This window comes from Hibiscus syriacus, unplaced genomic scaffold, assembly GCF_006381635.1.
Source record: "Hibiscus syriacus cultivar Baekdansim isolate YM2019G1 unplaced genomic scaffold, ASM638163v2 tig00110474_pilon, whole genome shotgun sequence".
NCBI lineage: Eukaryota > Viridiplantae > Streptophyta > Magnoliopsida > Malvales > Malvaceae > Hibiscus > Hibiscus syriacus.
The window spans coordinates 982,881-1,004,062 of NW_024062753.1; the positions used below are offsets into that span (position 1 = coordinate 982,881).

Here is a 21,182-nt window from a genome sequence, read left to right on the forward strand (position 1 = left end):
AATAATTAAAAAATTAAAATGTTTGATGAAATAATTTAAAAAAAATAGCTAATTAATTTTATTTGAATTAACGGGTTGAATATTTAATAGATCAAGTATTTCAGGTCACGTAGTTTTGAATATTCCTACATTCACGCGAAATTCATTCTAAAATAATTTCGAACAAAACGTGAAAGATTTATTACGCGAATTACTAATATAAAAGATATACCAAAAAAAAAATACAGTAAACCCTAAATACAATTTACGTACAAAATCTCATCTAAATCTAAAAACCCTAAATATACATTACATGTATAGAGATATTAAAACCTTAGAAAATATGTACGATATTTTTAGTTGAACTAAATATAATCATACATCAATCTCTAACAGCTATAAGTTTAAAGAAATAAATACATTATCAAAACTTCAACTAATTTTTAATATTAACGTATAATAATTTTATCACTCCAATTATAATATATAATATTTTCTTAATCTCGCATTTGATAATATATATAAATATTGGATGGTTGTGCATTGTATTTTGGGAAATATCGTTGGAGGAAGCACCAATAATTGGGGGGGGGGGATAAAAGTAGAGGAGGTAAATTGCTGCTCTGCTTACCATTTTCTATGGATGGTCTTTAGCACATGCGGGTGAATTGAAATGTCGTGGAAAAATTAAAATTTTGTTAATGTTTCTTGAGTTAAATTGTATAATTTAATACTATTTTAAACAATATTTTAGATTTAAATTTAATGGATGAAAATTTAATATTAAGAGAAATTTTATCATCTCTTACTCCTTAATTTTATTTTAAATATAACAAAAGTTCGTATAATTATCGAATATTAAAGGATTCTAAATTTAGAAAAGATTATAATTAAGCAATATAAATTTGACAGTTGTTAGGATAAAGAGACAAGAGATGTTAGATCATGCATGAGATCATATTGCAAGGAAGATGGGGCAATCAATCCAATTGAGGTAGCATGTGATGTTTTGTCTCTTACTCTATTTTGAAACAGAACAGCACTGTGTGTGGCTATGGTTTTTCTGAATGAAATGACCATGGCTTCTTTTGTTTATTACACATAATAACGACAATGAGTCTTCTTCTTTGACTTGGGAGAGTGTTACATATAATAACGACAACAATGTCCAAATTTCCTTTGCCGTTCGTTTTGTAATTGATTCAAATTGTAGTTGTGATCATTTTGCTCTTTTTATCTAACGAAATTGCAAACTTTGAGAGAATCTTTGTTTGCAGATGTTACGTTGGTTTCGGGTCCAAATTTTATATCATCATCGATTGTCATATCTAAAATGATAGAATACTTTTTTTCGTATTTTAAAATGATGTTTCGGTTTAGTTGGGTCACAAATATCCATTTATATATAAAATCAAATAAAATTGGAATTATAAATCTAATAAATATGACACGTGTAATAAACATTTTGCAACTGTGAACTTTCACGGCCAAATTTGAGACTTTCCTTACCTTATTAAAATTTGTGATATTTATTTAATTACAAAATATGGCGGTAACTTGAAATATTAGGTATTTACTAATGTAATGTGACCGTTAGTAGTTCCATTACTGTTAATTTCCTTCATCTTCCTAGCTGCCTCCCTCCAACCTACCAGTTTACCGAAAAGCTTTTCGGTTTCCTCCAACGTTTTTCCTCTTGTCTCCGGCATACACGCGTAGAAAAACACCCATCCAACCGAGGCGATGCCGGCGAACAAGAAGAAAGCACCACCGATGGTGATCGCATTGTATAACGAAATAAAAGTCATCGATACGACCCCGCTTGTCACCCTATTCACCGCCGCTCCCATGCTCATCCCCTGCGCACGTAGCCTCAATGGGAAGATCTCCGACATGTAAACTCCGGTGATGGGACCCATTCCGATGGCGAAAAATGCCACGTAAGCTAAGACCGTAGTTATGCACAAAGCGATGGCCCATGTTAGTTTCGCTTCCGAATCGTTGATGATTGTTAGGGAAAACCCGAGCGTCGCTAGCGACGCCACCATGCCTCCGATGCTGAACAGGAGCAAAGGCCGACGTCCGACTTTGTCGAGCAAAAACGTGGCTACGAAGATGAAGATTGTCTTGCAAAATCCAACGGCTACCGTCGCCAGTAACTTGTCGTTCGATGATGTGATCCCAGCTTTGTCGAAAATCCTTGGACTGTACAAAACGACGGCGTCGATTCCGGAGGCTTGTTGGAAGAAGTGAATCCCGACGGCGCAAATCAAGACGTGTTTAACGGCTGGTGTGGGATGTAAAAGAAATTCTCTCCACACCCCTTTTCCATTGGTTTTCTTCGGGACGACCTCGTCGCCGCCGCAATCTTGTGGGATTCCGGCAGCTTCTTTGATATCGTTTAGTCGAAGCTGAGCTTCCTCTTTCGTGTCCAGGGTTTTCTCAAGGACGATCTTGGCTTCACCGAGTCGCCCTTGCATGACCAACCAACGCGGCGACTCCGGCATCGCTAAGACTGCAAAAACCAAGAAAACGGGTGGGATGGCTCCGATGCCAAGCATCAATCGCCACCCGATGCTTAAAGGCAGCTTCGAAAAGGCATAGTTTGAAACATATCCCAATAGTATCCCGACATTGATACACACCTACATGTATATATAAAAAATCTTAGTTATAATCTTTAATTATAATATCCTATATTTTAATGAATGTATAAGTCGAAATAATTATAAATATATAATTTATTAATTAAATTACCTCAGGAAAAGAGGTGAGAAAACCTCGAGAGGAAGCAGGGGAGATTTCAGCATTATAAAGAAGAGCACTCATAATGGCAAAGCCGACGCCAATACCAGCGACGAAACGTCCGACCATAAGGAATGCGTAGTTGACAGAGAAGCCCATGAAGAGGGATCCCACAAAGATAATGACATTAGCCAACACCATGGTATATCGACGACCAATCCAGTCCGCAATTTTTCCGGCAACGATACAACCAACTAGGCAGTACAAGTTGAGTACACCAACCACGATTTCGATCTGAACGTCGCTGATTCTTAAATCCTCTTTTATGAACATTATAGCTCCACTCATCACTCCTAAATCTATTTTCATACAAAGAAACATATACATATTTAGGCTAAAATAAAACGTTACCAAGCTCAAGAATGAAACTCTTTTCTTACCATAACCGAGTAGCATGGAAGTTAAGGAAGCAAGCATAGCACAAGCAAAGGCGAACTTGTTCTTCTTGGGTTTCATCGAGACCTCGAAAGCTGACGGAGTTTCCGGTTCAGGTCCGAAACCAGCCATACTTGTGGGTTTTTTTTTTTGGTTTCTGCTGCAACAATGGAATCTCTCAAGGTTTAAGAATCTTTCCGAGTTTGGTTTAAATAAGCAAAGGTTTACATCAATTGTGGGACAATTTGACATCAGCCTCGAGCATTGAAGAATCACGCGTGAGCTATTACAACTATCGTTATCCTGTGCTCGGAGGGGTAAAACTTTTACGCCTCTCGATATGATTGAACATCTTTTAGACAAAAAAATGCAATAATGTTTTAATATTATAAATAAAAATTTCAATAATGTATTTATTTATATGAACACATAATTGTGGCATATCGATTTCACTCATCCACGTTAAGAAACAGATATTTTTACTTGATTTGGGCCCATCGAATAGAGAAAAGCCCAATACTAGATATTTTATTACCATATTATACAGCCTCTTCACTTATGCATTTGAAGTAAAAGGCTTTGTTTTCTCTCCCACGTTTAAGCTCAAAACATTTTTCTCAATCAAACAGCAATCTGATTCGCGGCTGATGTCCTAAGAATTAAAATATACGAGTGTCCTAAAAGACGACATAGATGTTATCCAATCAAAATGTTAAAATAAGAATGAAAACATCTCACTATTCTCACTCACTTTTCCCAACAACTACTCTCCTCTTTATTTGTTTGAACAAACATGTATAAGGTCAACAAGTACAAACATAATAGATAACAAGGCGGGGTGAGGAAGTTTCCTGTTTCTAACCATTTACTTCTTCACGTTAAAGCTCTGTTCACGTGGACTTTAAACTTTAAATCTAAGAATTGAAGGACTAAATTTAAATTTAGTAGAATAATCCTCGCGCTAACATTATATTAGGATATATGGTTGGTGTAAAATTGTTTAAGAATCTATGACGTTTATTACAATGAATTTAGAATACGTTACGTGAGCATAGTAGTTAATTGTTTCCATATTTTCAAGGTTTTAGGATATATGGTTGGTGTAGCTAATTGTTGTTGTGGAGGGTTGTAATGTGTGAAATTGCAGTAGCTTATTATCGTGAATTTCTTATATATTTTGACATTGGCAAGATGTAGTATTTTTCCTCTATTTAAGTGTAGAAATATTTTTTAACGATGCTTTTGATGTTGTCGTTTTGTATGTGTTTTTATAGTATCGTACAAAACACCCTTTAATTTTTTTTATAAAACATATTTTTATTGAAATTCGTCGTCATGTGTATATAACGAGTTTCATAAAATAAATTTTTTTATCTCTTTCAATGTTAGGGAGCTTATTTCTAGTCAATGGCGGATCAATGTAAAATATATTAGAAGTCACAAAATTACGTAAAAATTATATTTTTGAGCAGCGACCTTTTAAATATTATAAAACAATCATGAAATCTTTTAAAAGATTATAAAATGGTCCTTATAATGTTAAGATAATAATAAATTGTAATAGGTTCAAATATTATTTTATAATAATTTGATAAATTTAAAATAAATTTTAAAATTTTAATAATATTTTATAATATTTGGTTCGTTTTTCGAAAGGTTTATGGTAGAGAATTTGGGCCATTTTTGTTTAACCCAAAATTTCATTTAAGGCTATCAACCCAAAGATCAAGAAGACCTTCGAAATCAAATATGCTACGACGTCGTCGGCGCTGTAAACCACGTTTTCACTGAGATCAGGCAATTCACAGTTCCTTTGTCGTGATTTTTAGTTAATCTTCGAGCTTCTAGCGCAGTTCTCAATTCACACTCAAAATCAATCACTCTTCGAGGAAGAAGAAGAAAACCCTGAGAAATGGAAAAGCTGAAGAAGAAAATAAGATCGTTTTCTTTTTGGAATTGGGTGATAGCTTCAATCATCTTCAGATTGATTCTAATCTACTTCCCCAATAATCTCAATCTGTCCTCTCGCCCCGAAGTTTCCACTCCTCTCACCAGCTTCCGCCGCTGTAATTTCCTTTCCTTTAGTATAAAATCAATTTTCATATTCCTTTTAATTTTTTTTAGCTTAATTTCTCATTTTCGTTTTTTTTTTATTTTTTGGGGTTCAGTGTCTGAAGGTTACTGGTTAAAGCAGTTGTCTATGTCTCCTTATGCAGGTGTTTTTTCCCCTCTTTTTTATATGCCGGACATTTTCAATTTTTTTTAAATTCGTGTCAAATCGATAAAAGCAAGTACTGTACTTGATTTCTTTCTGGGATTTATGTTTTCTTTTTCAGGATCTATGTACCATGGTTCACCTTTGTTATTGTCACTTCTCGGACCTCTTACCGTTAAGAGGTGCCCTTCAGCTCATTGTTAGACTTTGATCTACAATTTTTTTCTTTTTAATTTAAAGTTCTTAATGATATAATAATTTGTTTTTTTGTTGGTTCAGAATTGAGGGACAGCCTAACCATCTTTTGTACAGGTACAATCTTTTCTTTTGTTTAGATTTTAGTGATAATTTTGATGTGTTTTAACTTTAAAGTTCTATTTAAGGCAAAATGTTGAATAGATTCTTTTGTGGACTTAAGAGAATGGCATTGTATTTTCTTTAAAAAATTGTGTATTTGTTTGCTCATGCAGTTAATGCCTACACATTTTTGGATACAGCTTGGTTTCTGTGATTGCAGATGTTGTTAGTGCAATGCTTATACGTGCTACTGGGCAGAATCTTCAGGTTGCCTATTTCGGTACTTTGAAATCATTTGACCTTGTTAAACAAATAGAAGGATCAGGTAAATTCTTTATTATGCACTTTTAGTAAGAGGGAAAATAACAGACGTCTCTATGCATTTTTCATGTAACCATAGTTAAATGCATGTCTAATTCCTCTCTTTTTCAGTTTTTCTTGTCCGAAGCTGACGAACTTGTTTTTTTTTTTGACCCAGAGGTGCACTCTCCGGGGGATGTTGCTGCTCTTATCTACCTATGTAATCCTTTCACAATAGTTGCATGTATGGGGTTATCAACATCGCCAATTGAAAATATGGCCGTTATTTTGTGCCTTTATGGAGCATGTTCACGTAAGAGACTTTTAAAAGCTGCAATATCCCTCCTGATAGAATAGTGTTCAAAGAAAATGTATATCTCAAACAAGGCCAACATTTCGTTTTTTCGATAGGATTTGTAGCTATTTGTCGAGGAAGTGTTTATACGTTTGCTGCTACATTTTAATGTTGCTATGAAATTTTTACATATTGTTTCTTTTGGATCATCATTTGGTAAAAAAATTTCTATGGATTTGTCTGTTGGGATCAGCAGCAATCAACATATATATAGATTTGGTGTGTATTTTGTACCTTTCTTGCATAATTTGCCACTCAATAATAATCTTTCTAGTTTCTGGATTGCTGGACTAATTCCCTTGGCCGCTTTTGGGTGGGTGATTGCAACTCATATGTCTCTTTATCCTGCTATTTTGATCATTCCGGTACACCTCTCTTTTGTTTTTTGCTATCGGTATCCTTAGTTTAAAAAAGCACCGCTTAAGCGCGATTAAAGTGCTAAGCGACTCGAGTGAGGCCCCTGGCGCTTCAGTATAGCAAAAGCACTATGAATTCATTAAGCGGTAGTAATCGGCGCTTTTGCAGCGCTTTTAGCAAAGCGCTTATCGGCGCTTAATCGCGAGTTTAGAATATACGATTCTGGGCTTTAGCAGATACGATTTTTGGGCTTATTTAGGGTTTAGCGGGCTATTAGATTATCAGTTTTGGTTTTTTTTTCTAGCTTCACACTAAGAAACGAAACAGATTGGCACAATATAGATTGAATGACATGGTGTTTGTGAAATTCAATCATGCCTTGGAGCTCCGATCTAAAAGTAAGGAGACCGATCCCATTCTTTTGCAAGGTATTGATGAGAGCAATGAGTGGTTGATGGGAAGAATGGAAGATGATGAAGATGATGATGAGGCGGTGTTTGTTGGTGAGGATTTGACATAGAGTGATGTTGCTAACGCTTCCGGTGCATATGAGCCTAGTTATCTAACTAGAGCATCAAAAGTAGTGAATGATGGAGCCGGACCATCGAGAAATGATAAAGGAAAATCTCTTGCTCATAATCCTATCTCTAGTAGACCATCTCGTAGATATGCTTAGTTGATGAAGATGAGATGGAAGAAGATATTGGAGTGTCTAGTGATGAAGGAGATGGTGTTGTCCGAGTTGATGACGATGATGATTATGAGGATTTTTAGTTATAAGGAATTGAGGGTTTAGAAAAATACTTTTGTTCATCTCACTTTAGACTACTTTTGGTGTAGACCATCTTTTGAGATTAATATGCTCGTATAGTCGTATGGTTAATCGTATATAAGTATTTAAGTGTTTATAACTTATAAGTAAATTGAGAATTATATTTTGGTGTTTAAGTACTTATAAGTTTTGAATATATGTATTGACACTTTGATATTTAAGTAGTTATAAGATAATTTATAAATATTTTGTATTTTTTTTGTGAATTTTGGCCTTTCTGGCGCTTCGTGTGCATAAAGCGAGCGCTTTCGCTTAGCGCTTAGCGCTTCGGCGTCTAGGACCCTAGGCGTTTTAGGGCGCTTTACGCTTTTTAAAACCAAGTCGGTATCCATAGAATTGCTTAAATGCACAAGATAGTTTTCAAATTCCATTGATCAGTTTCCTCAACATAAGTCAATCTCCAAGAAGTATATTCACTGTGCCGTTTTCTCACAGGTGATCTTTTTATTAGGACGTGGTCCAGATGCTCCTCCAAGGAAATTGTTTCTGCAAATGCACCAAGAAAAAGGAGTGTTGAATCAATCGAAGCTCCCTCCTTGCTTCTCATGGGGACCAATTATTCATTTTGCATTTTGGGCTCTTTTGTGGTCAGTCTATGTGTTGGTTCTTTGTGGCATTTCCTTGAAACAGTTTGGTGGTTTATGGGAGATGTTTAAAAGGTACCAATCAAATGCCATACGTTTCTCTTTCTTATTGTATGGAGCTAGGGTAAAATTTGACGATTAACGCAGTTTGCTCCAAGTTTTATTTTTCAATATTGTAAACCTCCTAGGAATAGTTGACTCTTTATTTGGTAGGCTTATGACTTGTATTTACTTTATATGAAATAGTGGGAAACAAGTTATTATGAATGCTGGCAACAACCTTTTAATTTGAAACCAAACTAAGAAGTTTCGTGGAGCATGGAAATCTATTCTCAATGGTTTTCCAGAACTACGAGCAGAATAATTAGGTCATTTGGCATTTGATTGCTTTTGAGTTAATCCATACTTTATCTTCTAAGATTGTAGTATAAAAAATTTGTCTATTCATTCTGCTTGGCTGGTTTTGTAGTACATATGGATTCATCCTCACTGTGGAAGATTTGTCTCCAAATATTGGTGTCTTATGGTAAGTTCAAATTTATCTTTGTGATACATCTTAAGTTGATCCTCACTGACAGTTTCATGGCCCTGATATGTTATGGCAGGTACTTCTTTGCCGAAGTTTTTGAATTCTTCTGGAACTTCTTTTTGATAGTTTTCCATGCCAATATTTTATTTATGATATTGCCATTAGCCATACGGCTTCACCATCGACCCTGCTACTTGGCTTACGTTGCCGTATGTTCCATGTTGAAGTCCTATCCATCAGTATGTTCTCACTATATCTTTTTGGTTGTTCAATTTTTACCACTTTTTATTCGTAGCTGATTCATGAAAAATTGAGATGCAACACCATCAACTTTATATATGTTACATGAGCTAATTAGTCACATACCCGCTGTCTATGACAATGTAGTTGTTGAATCAATTAGGTCCTCAAATTAGGGCGGATAATAAAGTGTGCTTATTTTGTTTTTGTCAGGTGCCTGTAACACACTTGGTTAAATGATGATTGTTGTAGCAGATAGCTTCTTGGATAAAATCAACATTGAGTAAATATGTCACTTATGCCTTAGCTGATTGACAGTGTCGGATATGAGAACATGGACTGCCTTTGCCACCCTTCTTGAGCGTGAATATTCTCTAAATATATAAAAACCAAAAGTGTCCTTTAATGTTGCTTAATGAATATTGCCTTACTCTGTTGCCATTATCTTCTAGCTATATTCGTCAAATATAAGTTTACTCTGGATGAGCGGTAGATATTGCTCATCTTTGTTTACATTGCATCACCTATGCATGTAACTGTGGCAACATTGTGGCTTATACACTTATTTTCTTTCTGGACCTTTCCCCCCCCCAATTCACAATAACTTGATGGTTTCAGTACTAATTTAATATTATAAATCAGATTGGTTATTCTCCTAACCTTTTGTGCTTTAATATTAATTAGGTCGGAGATTCAGCACTGTACTCGGGTTTGTTGGGTTGGTTTGTTAACGAATTATCAGGCAAGTTAATGGAATCTTTTTCGATATTGAATGGAATTTATGATTGTTTCATATTTATATCTTTATCTCTGCCTTACAGATATGCAGTTCTCTCTCTTCCTCTTCTGTGGATATGTCGGGGTTTCTCCTCTCAGCCCTGTCATGCACAACCTATGGATATGGAGGGTACATCTCTTGCTTTTTAATGCCCAACGAGTTGAAGTCTATAATTCTTTAGTACCTATGTTGCTCCTACTCATGTTCTTGTGAAGTACCTATGTCCGACCTCTTTTTGGACATGCGTATGGGGATATGACCTTCCAAGGACTCTCCAAATACATGGAAAAACTTGTCAAAGATGAACATACCCATCTTTGACACATACCTGAATTTTACACTCACATACGAGTCCGAGTAACATAGCTTAGTACTGCTATTGACTTGCTGAAATTTACAGGGCACTGGCAATGCAAACTTCTACTTTGCAACCACCATGGTTTATGCTTGCTTGCAGGTGAGTTATTTCTATTTTCTGATTCAATTTGTTTTTTTTATCTGTAACTTGATATCAGGTTGTCAAAAATGGAACTTCGATGTAAACAGATTAGCTTCCTTGGAATGTGTGGACAATTTTGTGAATGGCATTTGTTGTAGCTTATCGAGAAACAAGTTGTATCTTTATCGAATTCCTACTGAATTTTTCATAGCTCTATCATTTAAATGTCTTTCATAGACATACTCAACTTTATTCAATGCTTGTTATTGGTGCAAACAAGTAAAATCGATAACAGCGATAACGAGGAACCCGACTAAGGAGGATTATTGGATGTTTAAGCGTGAGTTTGTGTTGATTCAAGGAACAATATGTTGTGAATAGTTTTAGGGGACTCGATTATGATTTTTTATATTGGAGTAGGAGGTTCGGATGGTCTCTGATGACATGACGAGCATTAAGGGGCAGAAAAGCGGATAGAGTATTTTCGAGTTTTGCTTTTTTGTACTGTTATCGTGTGGAACCTCATGGTTTTTGTGTTTGAATTTGGCTTCTATAGATTGAGTCAGCTGATTTTTTTGGCTTCTGTTATAGTTGTATTGTTTTGTGTTGTATTTCGGGCCAAGTTTTGGCTTTTTGTCTGGCTAGTCATATTAAAGCTGTTGTTGTAGCTAAGATGGTTTAGGCTGGGTTAGTGTTGTTGTGGAGGGGTGTTTTCGGTTGTTTTTGGTTTCATGTTTATGTTGGGGGTGACTCTCTGGTTGTATCTATGTAATTTCTTATGTTTAATGAAATCTTAAGACACTCTTTTCCTCCTTCCGCTGATTAAGAAGCTTCTCTACAAGCTCCTTTAATCAAGAAGGGGGTTTTTAACGAGGCCTTCAATCTCATGTTTTAACTTACCATTTTTGAGAACTTGGAGCCAAATTTGATAACTGATTCTATCCCTTACTTTGGCCATGCTTTGCAGATTGTCTTAGTCGTCGAGGGTGTAAGCGCCATGTTAAACCATGACAGAAAGTTGAGAAGCCTAATCACCGGCAAGCCCCGAGACGCCAAATCTTGAGTTCTTTTGACCATGCCATATGTCGATCCGGTTCTACCGCTTAGATCCTTCCCGGCAGGTTGGTTCCGCCATATCTTTCCTCTCAGCACTGTTGTATTGCATCAAGATCATGCTCACCTTCAACGCATGGGATTCGTCGGAAATTGTCGTACATTCAATGTTTGCTTCGTTTGAATGGTTGTGATAACCTGAAAGTACTGAGAATTTTCCATCATCACTAAAGATATCAAAATTCCTTCAAATTTTCAATATAAAGTAAGGCTTTTCCACATTTCATGAAATCTTTAGTCTGTCTTAAAATTTTTACTTTGTTTGGATCCAAAACCTGTCAATGGGTTAGATTGAATCATGCTTCAATTTGTCTTATTTTGATAATCAATTTTTAAAAAAGATGTTAAAAAGTTATGTTCTGGTTACGCATATTATCAATTTATTATATTTTGTTCAATTATCAACTTATCTTAGTATGGTTATGTGATGTGTTTTATAATTTGACTCTTTTATTGAAAAGTCAAGTTAACATTTGTCTCATGAACACTCTCAAACTCTCTTTTTATCTATTTTGATATTTTATTTGAAGTTTAATGGTAAAATTAAAAGTTTATCATTTTTTAACATGTTACGTCATTAAGTTAACGGTTCATTGACTAAATATAATAAATTGGTAATGAAAGTATATGAAACGTAATTTTTTAAAAGATCGATAATTAAAATAAGATAAACGTAAAACAAAACTGAACTCGAGTATAGTTTATCTAAAACAAATTAAAATTCATTTAGATAAAATAATAAAATTTGAAGGTTTATTAATATTTATTTATTGAAGTTGGGCTTTGTTACTATTTGAGCCAACCATAACACAAATGGATTCAACTCATAAATAAGGGTAGATTAGGGGAAGCGACCTCAGCAAAAAGCCACGTCAGCCCAATTCGTATCGTAAATGAACGAAACGCATAATTAAGGGAAAATTCAACAAGCCACCTCAGCACAGGACCATATGGTCCCTTCTTTTACCTACAAAATTCTATAAATATTCTCAATCTTTTGCCTTACAATTTATGTACATTTTTATATAATTATGGTTGGAAGGAAGAGATTTGGTGTTCTACTTTGTGCTGAGGATTCTGATTATGTTAAGAAGAGATACGGTGGTTATTTTGGCGTTTTCGCGGGAATGCTGGCCGAGGAGGCGAGATTTGGGACGTTTCCATGGTGGCCAAGGGTGAATCTCCCGACGATGATGATATTCTCAACTTCGACGGTTTCGTTATAACCGGGAGCTGCAACGATGCTCACGCCAACCATGCTTGGATCTGTCGTTTGGTTTCTTTGTTGCACGAGTTGGATTCGTTGAAGAAGAAAGTTCTTGGGATTTGCTTTGGTCACCAGGTAAATTATATTAATTAAATTAAATTTCATCACTTCCTTCGTGTTTTTTTTTAAAAATTATTAGCACCTTTTGTTTTTGTCAATTGGAGAGTTTCGTGTTTTCCTAGTGTTTGATACATTGCGACTGAACTCAGTTTTGGCGTCACTCAAAGTGTACAGTGTCTAAATTCAGCGTTGTTGAGACTTCACGAGAACAGTGATGAACCGCCGGTCACCCAATCGGAATTTTAATATTTGATATTATATTTTCACAATATTTATATAATGATTTAGTTCGAGATTTTACCTCTCCTGATAGTACGAACTTTATTATTAAGGGAAATAAATTATCATTTATGATAAAACTCAAATTCATAGCATCGTATTATTTGAATTAATTAATTATTAAATAGATGATATTTTTATTACCTTTTCCGAAGAAATCGAAAACACCACACAATAACCGTATAGTTTTATGGCCTGTTATTTTTAGTCCCCGTGTGTCCTCAAGGCAATTCCAATTATTGTCTCACATATAGAAGTGTCATTTTTAGCATGGTTAGGTGTTGCGGAATACGGCTATCGGATAGAGAAAAATCTCAACTGATAATTGGAGAAAATAAAAAAAAAATAAAGAAAACACAAATTTTACGTGGAAAATCCCTAAATAATATAGGGTAAAAACCATGGGCAACGGTAGAAGTATTTCACTATGAGAAAATAAGAATTATAACATCTCTCGATCTATAAAAAAAACAATGACAATTATCTCTTGATAAAAAGGATAAAACAACTCTCAGGAAAACTCTCTAAATTCTTTAGTATTGGGAAAAAGCTATAATGATTTGGGATGGTTTTGAAGCTAAATGGGTTAGGGTATTTATAGTTGAAGCTTAAGGATTAATCTTGTAAATACTCTAAAGTACAATGAATAACATTGAGATTTTACCATTACCCAATTTCAACAAAAATTAGATGCCTAATTTTTTACTTTGACTATGCATCATTCGGTGCCTAATTTTATTTGACTTTTAACAATCTCCCACTTGAAGATTTGTTTGGAATAATCATATCTTCACACCATTCTTTCTACCTTGTACTTTCATGTTGCTTACGTTTCTGATAGGCCACAAGAGGATCGATACCAGGTAAATTTATCAGCATTGATCACATTCGTCATGAAATCTGCTATGTTGTCTTTGGTATGGATCTTCTGCATATCTATTGTTCATTCTTCCACATTTTCACGAATGAAGTGGTACTGAACTCGTATGTGTTTTGTTCTTGAATGAAATTTTGGATTCCTTGCTAGATGCAAGGCGCTTTGACTGTCACAAAACAGAGAGACATACTCTTGATTGTGCCCAAGCTCCTCCAATAGCATTTTCAACCAAATTGCTTCTTTACTGGCTTGTGTAGCTGCTACATATTCTGCTTCTGTTGTGGATGTAGCCACAACTGACTGCAATTTTGAAACCCAACTTACAGTTCCACCAGCAACTTTGAACACATATTTTGTAGTAGATTTGTTTTTATCCAAATCCCCTGCATAGTCAAAATCAACATACCCATTGATAAGTAAATTTGATCCTCCATAACATAATGCAACATTTGAGGTCCCTTTGATATATCTCAAAATCCTCTTTACTGTATTTCAATGCTCTTTGCTTGTATTCGCCATGTATCGACTAACCACTCATACTGCTTGTGCAATGTCTGGTCTTGGTGCATATTATAGCGAACATTAAACTTCCCACTGCTGATGCATACGGTACTCGAGACATATTCATCCTCTCTTCTTCACTACTAGGACTCATAATGGAGGATAATTTGAAGTTAATAGGAATAGGGGTAAAAATTGGCTTGCAATCTTCTTTAGTGACAAGATCTTCGTCAAGTAATTCTTTTGTGAAAGCCAAATCTTCCTATTACTTCTTTCTCGGTGAATTTGCATCCCTAAAATCTTGTTTGCTGATCCCAAGTCTTTCATTTCAAATTCCCTAGCCAATTGTGCCTTCAATTCTTCAATATGATCTTTGTTGGGTCATGCAACCAACATGTCATCCACATACAACAGTAATATAACAAAATTATTATCACTAAACCTCTTAAAATAGGCACAAGGGTCTGCATTAAGTCTGTTGTATCCAAGGCACATAATGAAGGAATCAAATCTCTTATACCAACACCTCGGCGCCTGCTTTAGACCGTACAGAGATTTGTTCAACCTGCAAATCAAATTCTTCTTTTATTCTTATTCAAAACCTTCAGGCTAGAGCATATAAATCTCTTCTTCAAGATTTCCATGAAGAAAAGTTGTTTTAACATCTAGCTGCTCTAGATGTAAGTTCAATGTAGCACACATTGCCAAGAATACTTGAACTGTTGTTAGTCGAACCACAGGAGAAAATATTTAATTGAAATCAATACCTTCTTTTTGAGCATTTCATTTGACCACCAGTCTTGCACGATACCTCTCAACTCAATCGTCACCATTTCGCTTGATTTTGAAGACCCATTTGTTACCAATTGGCTTCCTTCCCTGTGGTAGTTGCACAAGGTCCCATATATTATTTTTATGAAGGGCTTCAATTTCTTCTTGCATCGTCATCATCCACAGTGAAGCATCTGAGTTGTTTATTGCCTCCTGGTATGTTGATGGCTCACTGTCCTCTGTTAAAAGGCAATATGCAATATTTCCTTCTATAACATAATCTGAGTGCCAATTGGGATGTCTTTTCACACGATCTGATTGACGAGTTGTTGGAGCTTCAAAATTATGTGGTTCTTGTTCATCATGTGTTGGTTCTGCTTCAGAAGAATCTCTTTGTTCAACCTCCGTTTCCATATATATCTGTGTAGTCTCTGACTTTTCATCGCTATCATCATTTTCGTTTCTTTATAGTTTATCTTATACAAAGATAACATCCCGCTGATGATCACTTTGCAGACAGTGGGATCCCACAAGTGATACCCCTTTACTCCATCAGCATATCCTAAGAATTAACATTTCCTGGATTTTAGATCCAGCTTTGAGATTTCTTGGGAGCTGTACATTACGTACACAATACTTCCAAATACATGGAGGTTTGAATAATCAATTGGTTTACCAGTCCACATCTCAATTGGTGTATTCAGCTCTATTGCAGTTGATGGAGCTCGATTCACCAAATAACAGGCGATATTGATTGTTTCTGCCCAAAATGATTTTTCTAGGCATGCAGTTCTCAGCATTGCTCTTGTTCTTTCTAACAAGGTTCTGCTCATCCGCTCTGCCACTCCATTTTGTTGAGGAGTGTTTGCCACTGTGAACTGTCTTTTGATGCCTTCTTTCATGCAAAAGTCATCAAATTATTCACTTGTGTATTCTCCTCCATTATCTGTTCTGAAACACTTGATATTATTTCCAGAATCAAGTTCCACCCGCGCTTTGAAGTTTTTAAAAGTGGAAAACATGTCTGACTTCTTCTTAATAGGGTACACCCAACATCTCTTGGAGTAGTCATCAATAAATGAGACAAAGTATTTTGCTCCGCCTAGGGATGTAACTGGTGCTTGCCATACGTCAGAGTGAACCAATTCTAAAACATTTTTGCCTCTAGAATTTGACGGGTTGAATTTCAACCGTTGCTGGTTACTTGTTATGCAATGCTCACACAAAGTAAGTGATACTTTTGTTAAGTCTAAAAGTAGCTTTTGCTCCACAAGGACTTCCATTCCTTGTTCTGACATGTGTCCAAGTTTCTGATGCCATAGCATTGCAGAATCTGAACTACATGAGGCAATATAGGATTCTGCTTCTAGCAAAGTCTCTCCCTTCAGCATGTACAAGTTTGTTGGTATCATTTCGCCTTTCATCACCACAAGTTCTCTATGGAAAACCTTCATGATTCCTTTCCGTGTTTCAATCTTGCTCGCATTATTATCCAACAATCCGTAGGATAATAAATTTTTCTTCAGGCCTTTCACATGCCGCACATCTCAAACAACTTTAATTGTTCCATCATATATCTTCAATTTGATGGTTCCCACGCCAACGATCTCTAAGGCATGATCATTGCAAGTATAGACAGATCCTCCTGAGACAGGTTCATAATGATGGAATCATTCTCTTCTTGAGGTCATGTGATATGTTTCTCCCGAATCAATGAGCCATATATCTGTAAAGCTTTTTCTACCTTCTACGGTGGTTGACGCTTCACAACATAGAGCATCTCCATCATCTGAAGTGTTTGCGGTATTGCCTTTTGGATTGGAGTTTTTATTTAGACTCCAACAATCATTCTTCAAGTGACCCTTCTTTCCACAGTTGTAGCACTTTAAATTCTTCTTACTTCTCGACTTTGATCTACCATGTTTGTGACTGCTACTTTGGCCACGTTCTGTTGATCTCCCTCTCATCGTTGTCAACGCTTCTGCTTGTTGCAGATTTACTTGTCTGTCTTCCTTGTTCTTGCGTCGATTTTCTTCTTGTAGAACAGCAGCTGCAACGCCATCGAAGACTAGACTGGTGATATTACTATTTGTCAAGTTGATGATGAGTTGATCATACGAATCAAGTAGACTTTGAAGTAGAAGTTCAACATGTTCTTGTTCTCATATTGTACATATTAAGGATGTAAGCTGAGAAAATAAAATGTTTAGCGTGTTTAAGTACTCCGTCACTGAAGTATATTTTGGCATACGGATAGTGTACAATTTCCTCTTAAAGAAAATTTTATTGTGCAACGATGTGGCCTCGTACAATTTGGTGAGATGATCTCATATCTCCTTAGCTATCTTCTTCTCCTTGATGCTTGACAATACTTCATCTGTTAATGCTAGATGAAAGTTTTCCATAGCATTCCCGTCTATTTCGATCCATTTGTTGTCATATGTGAAATCTACCAGCCTTTCACTGATAGCTGCTAGACAACCGTCTTTCCTCAGGATGACCTTCATCTTCAATTTTCACAATGATAAATTTCTCCCATTGAACTTTTCAATATCAAATTTCGTTGCTATAGCTTCTATTACTGATAGCTCGCACTATTTCACTATCGTGAATAGTTCTCTAGAACCTTCAAAGAATGTGTAATACCTTCTTACTTTCTTATGTTGGAGGATCCACCTTTTGGTGGCAACCACAAAGACAATAAGTAGATATTACATACTCTAATCTGACTTTAATACCAATTGTTGCGGAATACGGCTATCGGATAGAGCAAAACCGCAACTAATAATTTGAGAAAATAAAAATAAAGATAAAGAATACACAAATTTTACGTGAAAACCCCCTAAATAATATAGGATAAAAACCACGGACAACGGTAGAAGTATTTCACTATGAGAAAATAGGAATTACAACCTCTCTCGATCTATCAAGGAGAAAACAATGACAATTATCTCTTGATAAAAAGGAGAAAACAACTCTCAAGAAAACTCTCTAAATTCTCTAGTATTAGGAGAAAGCTAGAATGATTTGGGATGATTTTGAAGCTAAATGGGTTAGTGTATTTATAGTTGTAGCTTAATAACTAATTTTGTGAATAACCTAAAGTAAAATGATTAACATTGAGATTTTACCATTACCCAATTTCAACAAAAATTAGGTGTCTAATTTTTTACTTTGACTATGCACCATTCAGTCCCTAATTTGATTTGACTTTTAACATTGGGTTTCTTATTTTAGAAGGGACCATAACTGTAGGTTAAACGTGCAATTTTTTTTCTCACATACATGTGAGTTGAGCCCTTTATTGCACATGGGGTTAGGTTGCTTGAGTGTTAAATGCCATTACAAGACAACTCGTTGACCACGATTCTCTGAGATTTTTTTATATATATTGTTGATAATGCTGAGAAGGCAGATTAGGTGTTCTCGGCCTCTAGTCTTAATGAACTGACAGTAAGCTGCTGAGGTGTGGATTTTCTATTTGGAGATTTGATTGTATATTATAGTTTCTTGAGTGTGTCAATCAATAAGATAAAAGCTGAAGTTATGGCCATAAATAGGCAATTTGTTGTTCATTCGATCAGATTCTGAGCCGTGCACTGGGAGGAAAAACGGGTCGGGCCATCTCAGGATGGGACATCGGAATCACCACCGTTCATTTATCATCGTCCTCATCAAAACTCTTCTGATCCCTCAAAATCCCGACCAATCTTTCCATCATCGAGTGCCATCGAGACGAGGTTCAAATCCGGAAAACTCTTGATAAATCGTATGATACATGTTTCAAATTGTGGTTCAGAACATGTTTTCTTCTTCTTCTTCTTTATCTTGTTAAACAGGTACTGGAAGTTGCACCGGAAGCTGAAGTGATGGCATGGTCGGAGAAAACAGGGGTGGAGATGTTTAGATATGGGGATCATATTATGGGGATTCAAGGTCACCCTGAATACACCAATGACATTTTGCTTCACCTCATCGATCGTCTTTTGCACAAAAGTTTTATCGCGGTAAATTTACCATCTTCAGCTATAAACGTTGAATATGAGAATATGTTTAATATCGAATATGTTCAATTTTATTAAGATTTGTTTTGGTATATAAGTATGTCTCAAACATGAAATGAAGAGTCTGAATAATAAACATGATCACAATGAATATAAATATATAAATATGTGTTGAACATAAATGTTTGACAAAAAAAAAAGTTGGATTTAATGGTTTAAATGAAGAATTAGAGCATTGATAATGCAGGAATCATATGCTGAAGAGTTGAGAGCGAAGCTGGGGAAAGTTGAACCTGATAAAGATGCATGGAAGAAATTGTGCATTAGCTTTCTCAAGGGTAGATTACCATAAAATTTCTTCTTTTCGAAATTTAGGTTTAGTTTAACATTAAACCTTATATTATGTTCTAATTTTTACTTGGCCCCGTGCATAATATTTTTCTTAGTTACCATCTGTATTATCATTTTATTTCCAATGACCTCTATATTATTATCTTGTTATAAATATTTATTATTCATGGATGTTCGTTATAACTCTAAATTTTAGGTATTCAGATCGATTAAAATTAAAGGTTTTATATTATATATCTTCTATATCCCCAATTTGATTCTACAATATATTTGTTACATTAGTAGCTTCCTAGTTTACTATTGCTTTAACTCGGTCATAAAAGAAGAAGAGTAGAATGGATTTAAATTTGAATTCCAACATTTTAAAAATTACAAATATCCAATCTACATAGGCTAACAATATTTAATCAGAGCTTGTTTTTCCACAAACTGTACAAAGAGCAGAACAGTTAATTAAGGCTAGGTGATATTGACATCGGTGGGTGCGCCCTCCGTTTCCATGCACGACGAGTTATCGTCCGACATAAGATCATCGACACGAGCTCGCTTATCGACGGAGGTTCGGCAAATCGGACAATTTGAATGCGAATACATCCACATATCGATACAAGGAGCGTGGAACGAGTGCTTGCATCGGTGAAGCTGTCGAATCACTTCATCATCTTCGAACCCCAACAAGCACACCACGCACTCTACTCCATCTTCTCGCTCCGACTCAATCGTTCGGGGCAGCCCCAATTCCTTGCTGAACTTGAACGACGAAGCTGAATAAGGTCTCAGGTTCAACTGGCGGGTCTCTCTGGGAAGAGCTGACGATGATGGCCAATTTACGTACACGAGGAAGGTGAAAACGATGACTGCAATGGCGACGGTTCCGATTATTGGAATAAGAGCCCAATAGAATAAGTGCTGCATTGTTTTGAATGATACAGTGAAGAAGGCATCTAAAATAGCTTAAATATCAGGGAGAGAGAGAGAGAGAGGGTTTTGGAAAATGGCGGAAATTTCCACCATTTTGGCGGTGTCTTCTTCTTCTTTACATAAAACAGGATCACAGCCGCCAGACCAACAATGTCGACGGCATTTCATATATTTACTATGTTGTTCGTATATTTTTGGCTTTGTATAATAAAATTGTGTAGATTATTATTTTTTTTAAGTGTTTAATTTTTTTCCAGTTAATCTATATGTCTAACGTTACAAACGTTACTATTTTAAGTGTCTCAACCATAATGGACGTTAAAAATATTTGTTAAGTGACACGTATCACATTTATATATCTTTTAAGAAAAGTTTATTCGGATTAGATTTGGATATACTATTTACGTATAGATATAGTTTTCTCACGATGCTCAACTTTGATATACTATTGTTGGTGATTTTTCAGTAGCGATTCATTTGCCTATATTGTCATATTTGTTTGTATCTATATATTTTCGCGTTTTTTAAATGAGCATGTAACATTTTCTTTATATGGTTCTTATATGATATCAAGTGGCTAGTTTCTTGGGACAATGATCATAGAAAATGTGCTAATTATATATCTAGTGTATATTTATGATTGTAAACCTTTATTATAATTTTAGATATTTTTATTTTGATAATAAAACCAAAAAGTATTATATTTGTATAAACTTTTATATGTTGATAACTTATATAATACAAAGTTTATGGTATTTTCATCTTTGCGAGCCGATAGTCATTCTCACTTGCAACATGCATATTAAAGTTCAATATCTTTGGCGAGAAGCAAACGGCGCAGCTTGTATTTTGACACAGTGATCCTTAAACTTAAATTCATTAATGACATGTGCAATGAATGTTCTGATTGTATTTTAGACATTGTAGTCTACGAGGTCATTTTCAATTAATTA

At 35.4% G+C, this 21,182-nt stretch overlaps 3 protein-coding genes and 1 pseudogene across 7 annotated transcripts; 2 read left to right on the plus strand and 2 right to left on the minus strand.

Moving 5' to 3' along the window:
- Positions 1-1,493: 1,493 nt before the first annotated feature.
- LOC120128174 (polyol transporter 5-like) lies at positions 1,494-3,347 on the minus strand. Its single transcript, XM_039145923.1, has 3 exons — positions 3,165-3,347; positions 2,737-3,083; positions 1,494-2,624 (listed from the first exon to the last, which is right to left on the minus strand). The coding sequence occupies exons 1-3, from the start codon at positions 3,289-3,291 to the stop codon at positions 1,545-1,547; spliced, it is 1,554 nt and encodes a 517-aa protein (XP_039001854.1). The 5' UTR covers positions 3,292-3,347; the 3' UTR covers positions 1,494-1,544.
- Positions 3,348-4,961: 1,614 nt separating this feature from the next.
- LOC120127999 (phosphatidylinositol glycan anchor biosynthesis class U protein-like) lies at positions 4,962-11,403 on the plus strand. 5 transcript variants are annotated; one of them, XM_039145784.1, is made up of 14 exons: positions 4,962-5,225; positions 5,328-5,375; positions 5,496-5,556; positions 5,654-5,686; positions 5,872-5,996; positions 6,150-6,284; positions 6,615-6,691; positions 7,951-8,174; positions 8,569-8,625; positions 8,705-8,867; positions 9,553-9,610; positions 9,690-9,775; positions 10,047-10,103; positions 11,053-11,403. In XM_039145784.1, the coding sequence occupies exons 1-14, from the start codon at positions 5,072-5,074 to the stop codon at positions 11,146-11,148; spliced, it is 1,374 nt and encodes a 457-aa protein (XP_039001715.1). In that variant the 5' UTR covers positions 4,962-5,071; the 3' UTR covers positions 11,149-11,403. The 5 variants fall into 5 exon arrangements, with proteins under 5 accessions (XP_039001715.1, XP_039001716.1, XP_039001718.1 ...); XM_039145786.1 differs by having other exon boundaries at positions 5,181-5,225; positions 5,892-5,996; XM_039145785.1 differs by lacking the exon at positions 8,705-8,867 and having other exon boundaries at positions 7,951-8,223.
- An 819-nt stretch (positions 11,404-12,222) lies between these two features.
- On the plus strand, positions 12,223-19,393 carry LOC120128002 (annotated as a pseudogene).
- A 374-nt stretch (positions 19,394-19,767) lies between these two features.
- LOC120128124 (E3 ubiquitin-protein ligase EL5-like) lies at positions 19,768-20,223 on the minus strand. Its single transcript, XM_039145891.1, has one exon. It carries the CDS (start codon positions 20,221-20,223, stop codon positions 19,768-19,770), a length of 456 nt encoding a protein of 151 aa, XP_039001822.1.
- Positions 20,224-21,182: the final 959 nt, after the last annotated feature.

Bases quoted from the DNA above. Each gene is read 5' to 3' on its own strand.
- LOC120128174 (XM_039145923.1), bottom strand. From the start codon at position 3,291: ATGGCTGGTTTCGGACCTGAACCGGAAACTCCGTCAGCTTTCGAGGTC. The intron at 3,084-3,164 runs GTAAGAAAAGAG...GTATGAAAATAG, and splicing joins TTCCATGCTACTCGGTTATG to ATTTAGGAGTGATGAGTGGA. The intron at 2,625-2,736 runs GTAATTTAATTA...ATATACATGTAG, and splicing joins TTCTCACCTCTTTTCCTGAG to GTGTGTATCAATGTCGGGAT.
- LOC120127999 (XM_039145784.1), top strand. From the start codon at position 5,072: ATGGAAAAGCTGAAGAAGAAAATAAGATCGTTTTCTTTTTGGAATTGG. The intron at 5,687-5,871 runs GTACAATCTTTT...TTTTGGATACAG, and splicing joins CCTAACCATCTTTTGTACAG to CTTGGTTTCTGTGATTGCAG. The intron at 5,997-6,149 runs GTAAATTCTTTA...TTTTTGACCCAG, and splicing joins TAAACAAATAGAAGGATCAG to AGGTGCACTCTCCGGGGGAT.
- LOC120128124 (XM_039145891.1), bottom strand. From the start codon at position 20,223: ATGCAGCACTTATTCTATTGGGCTCTTATTCCAATAATCGGAACCGTC.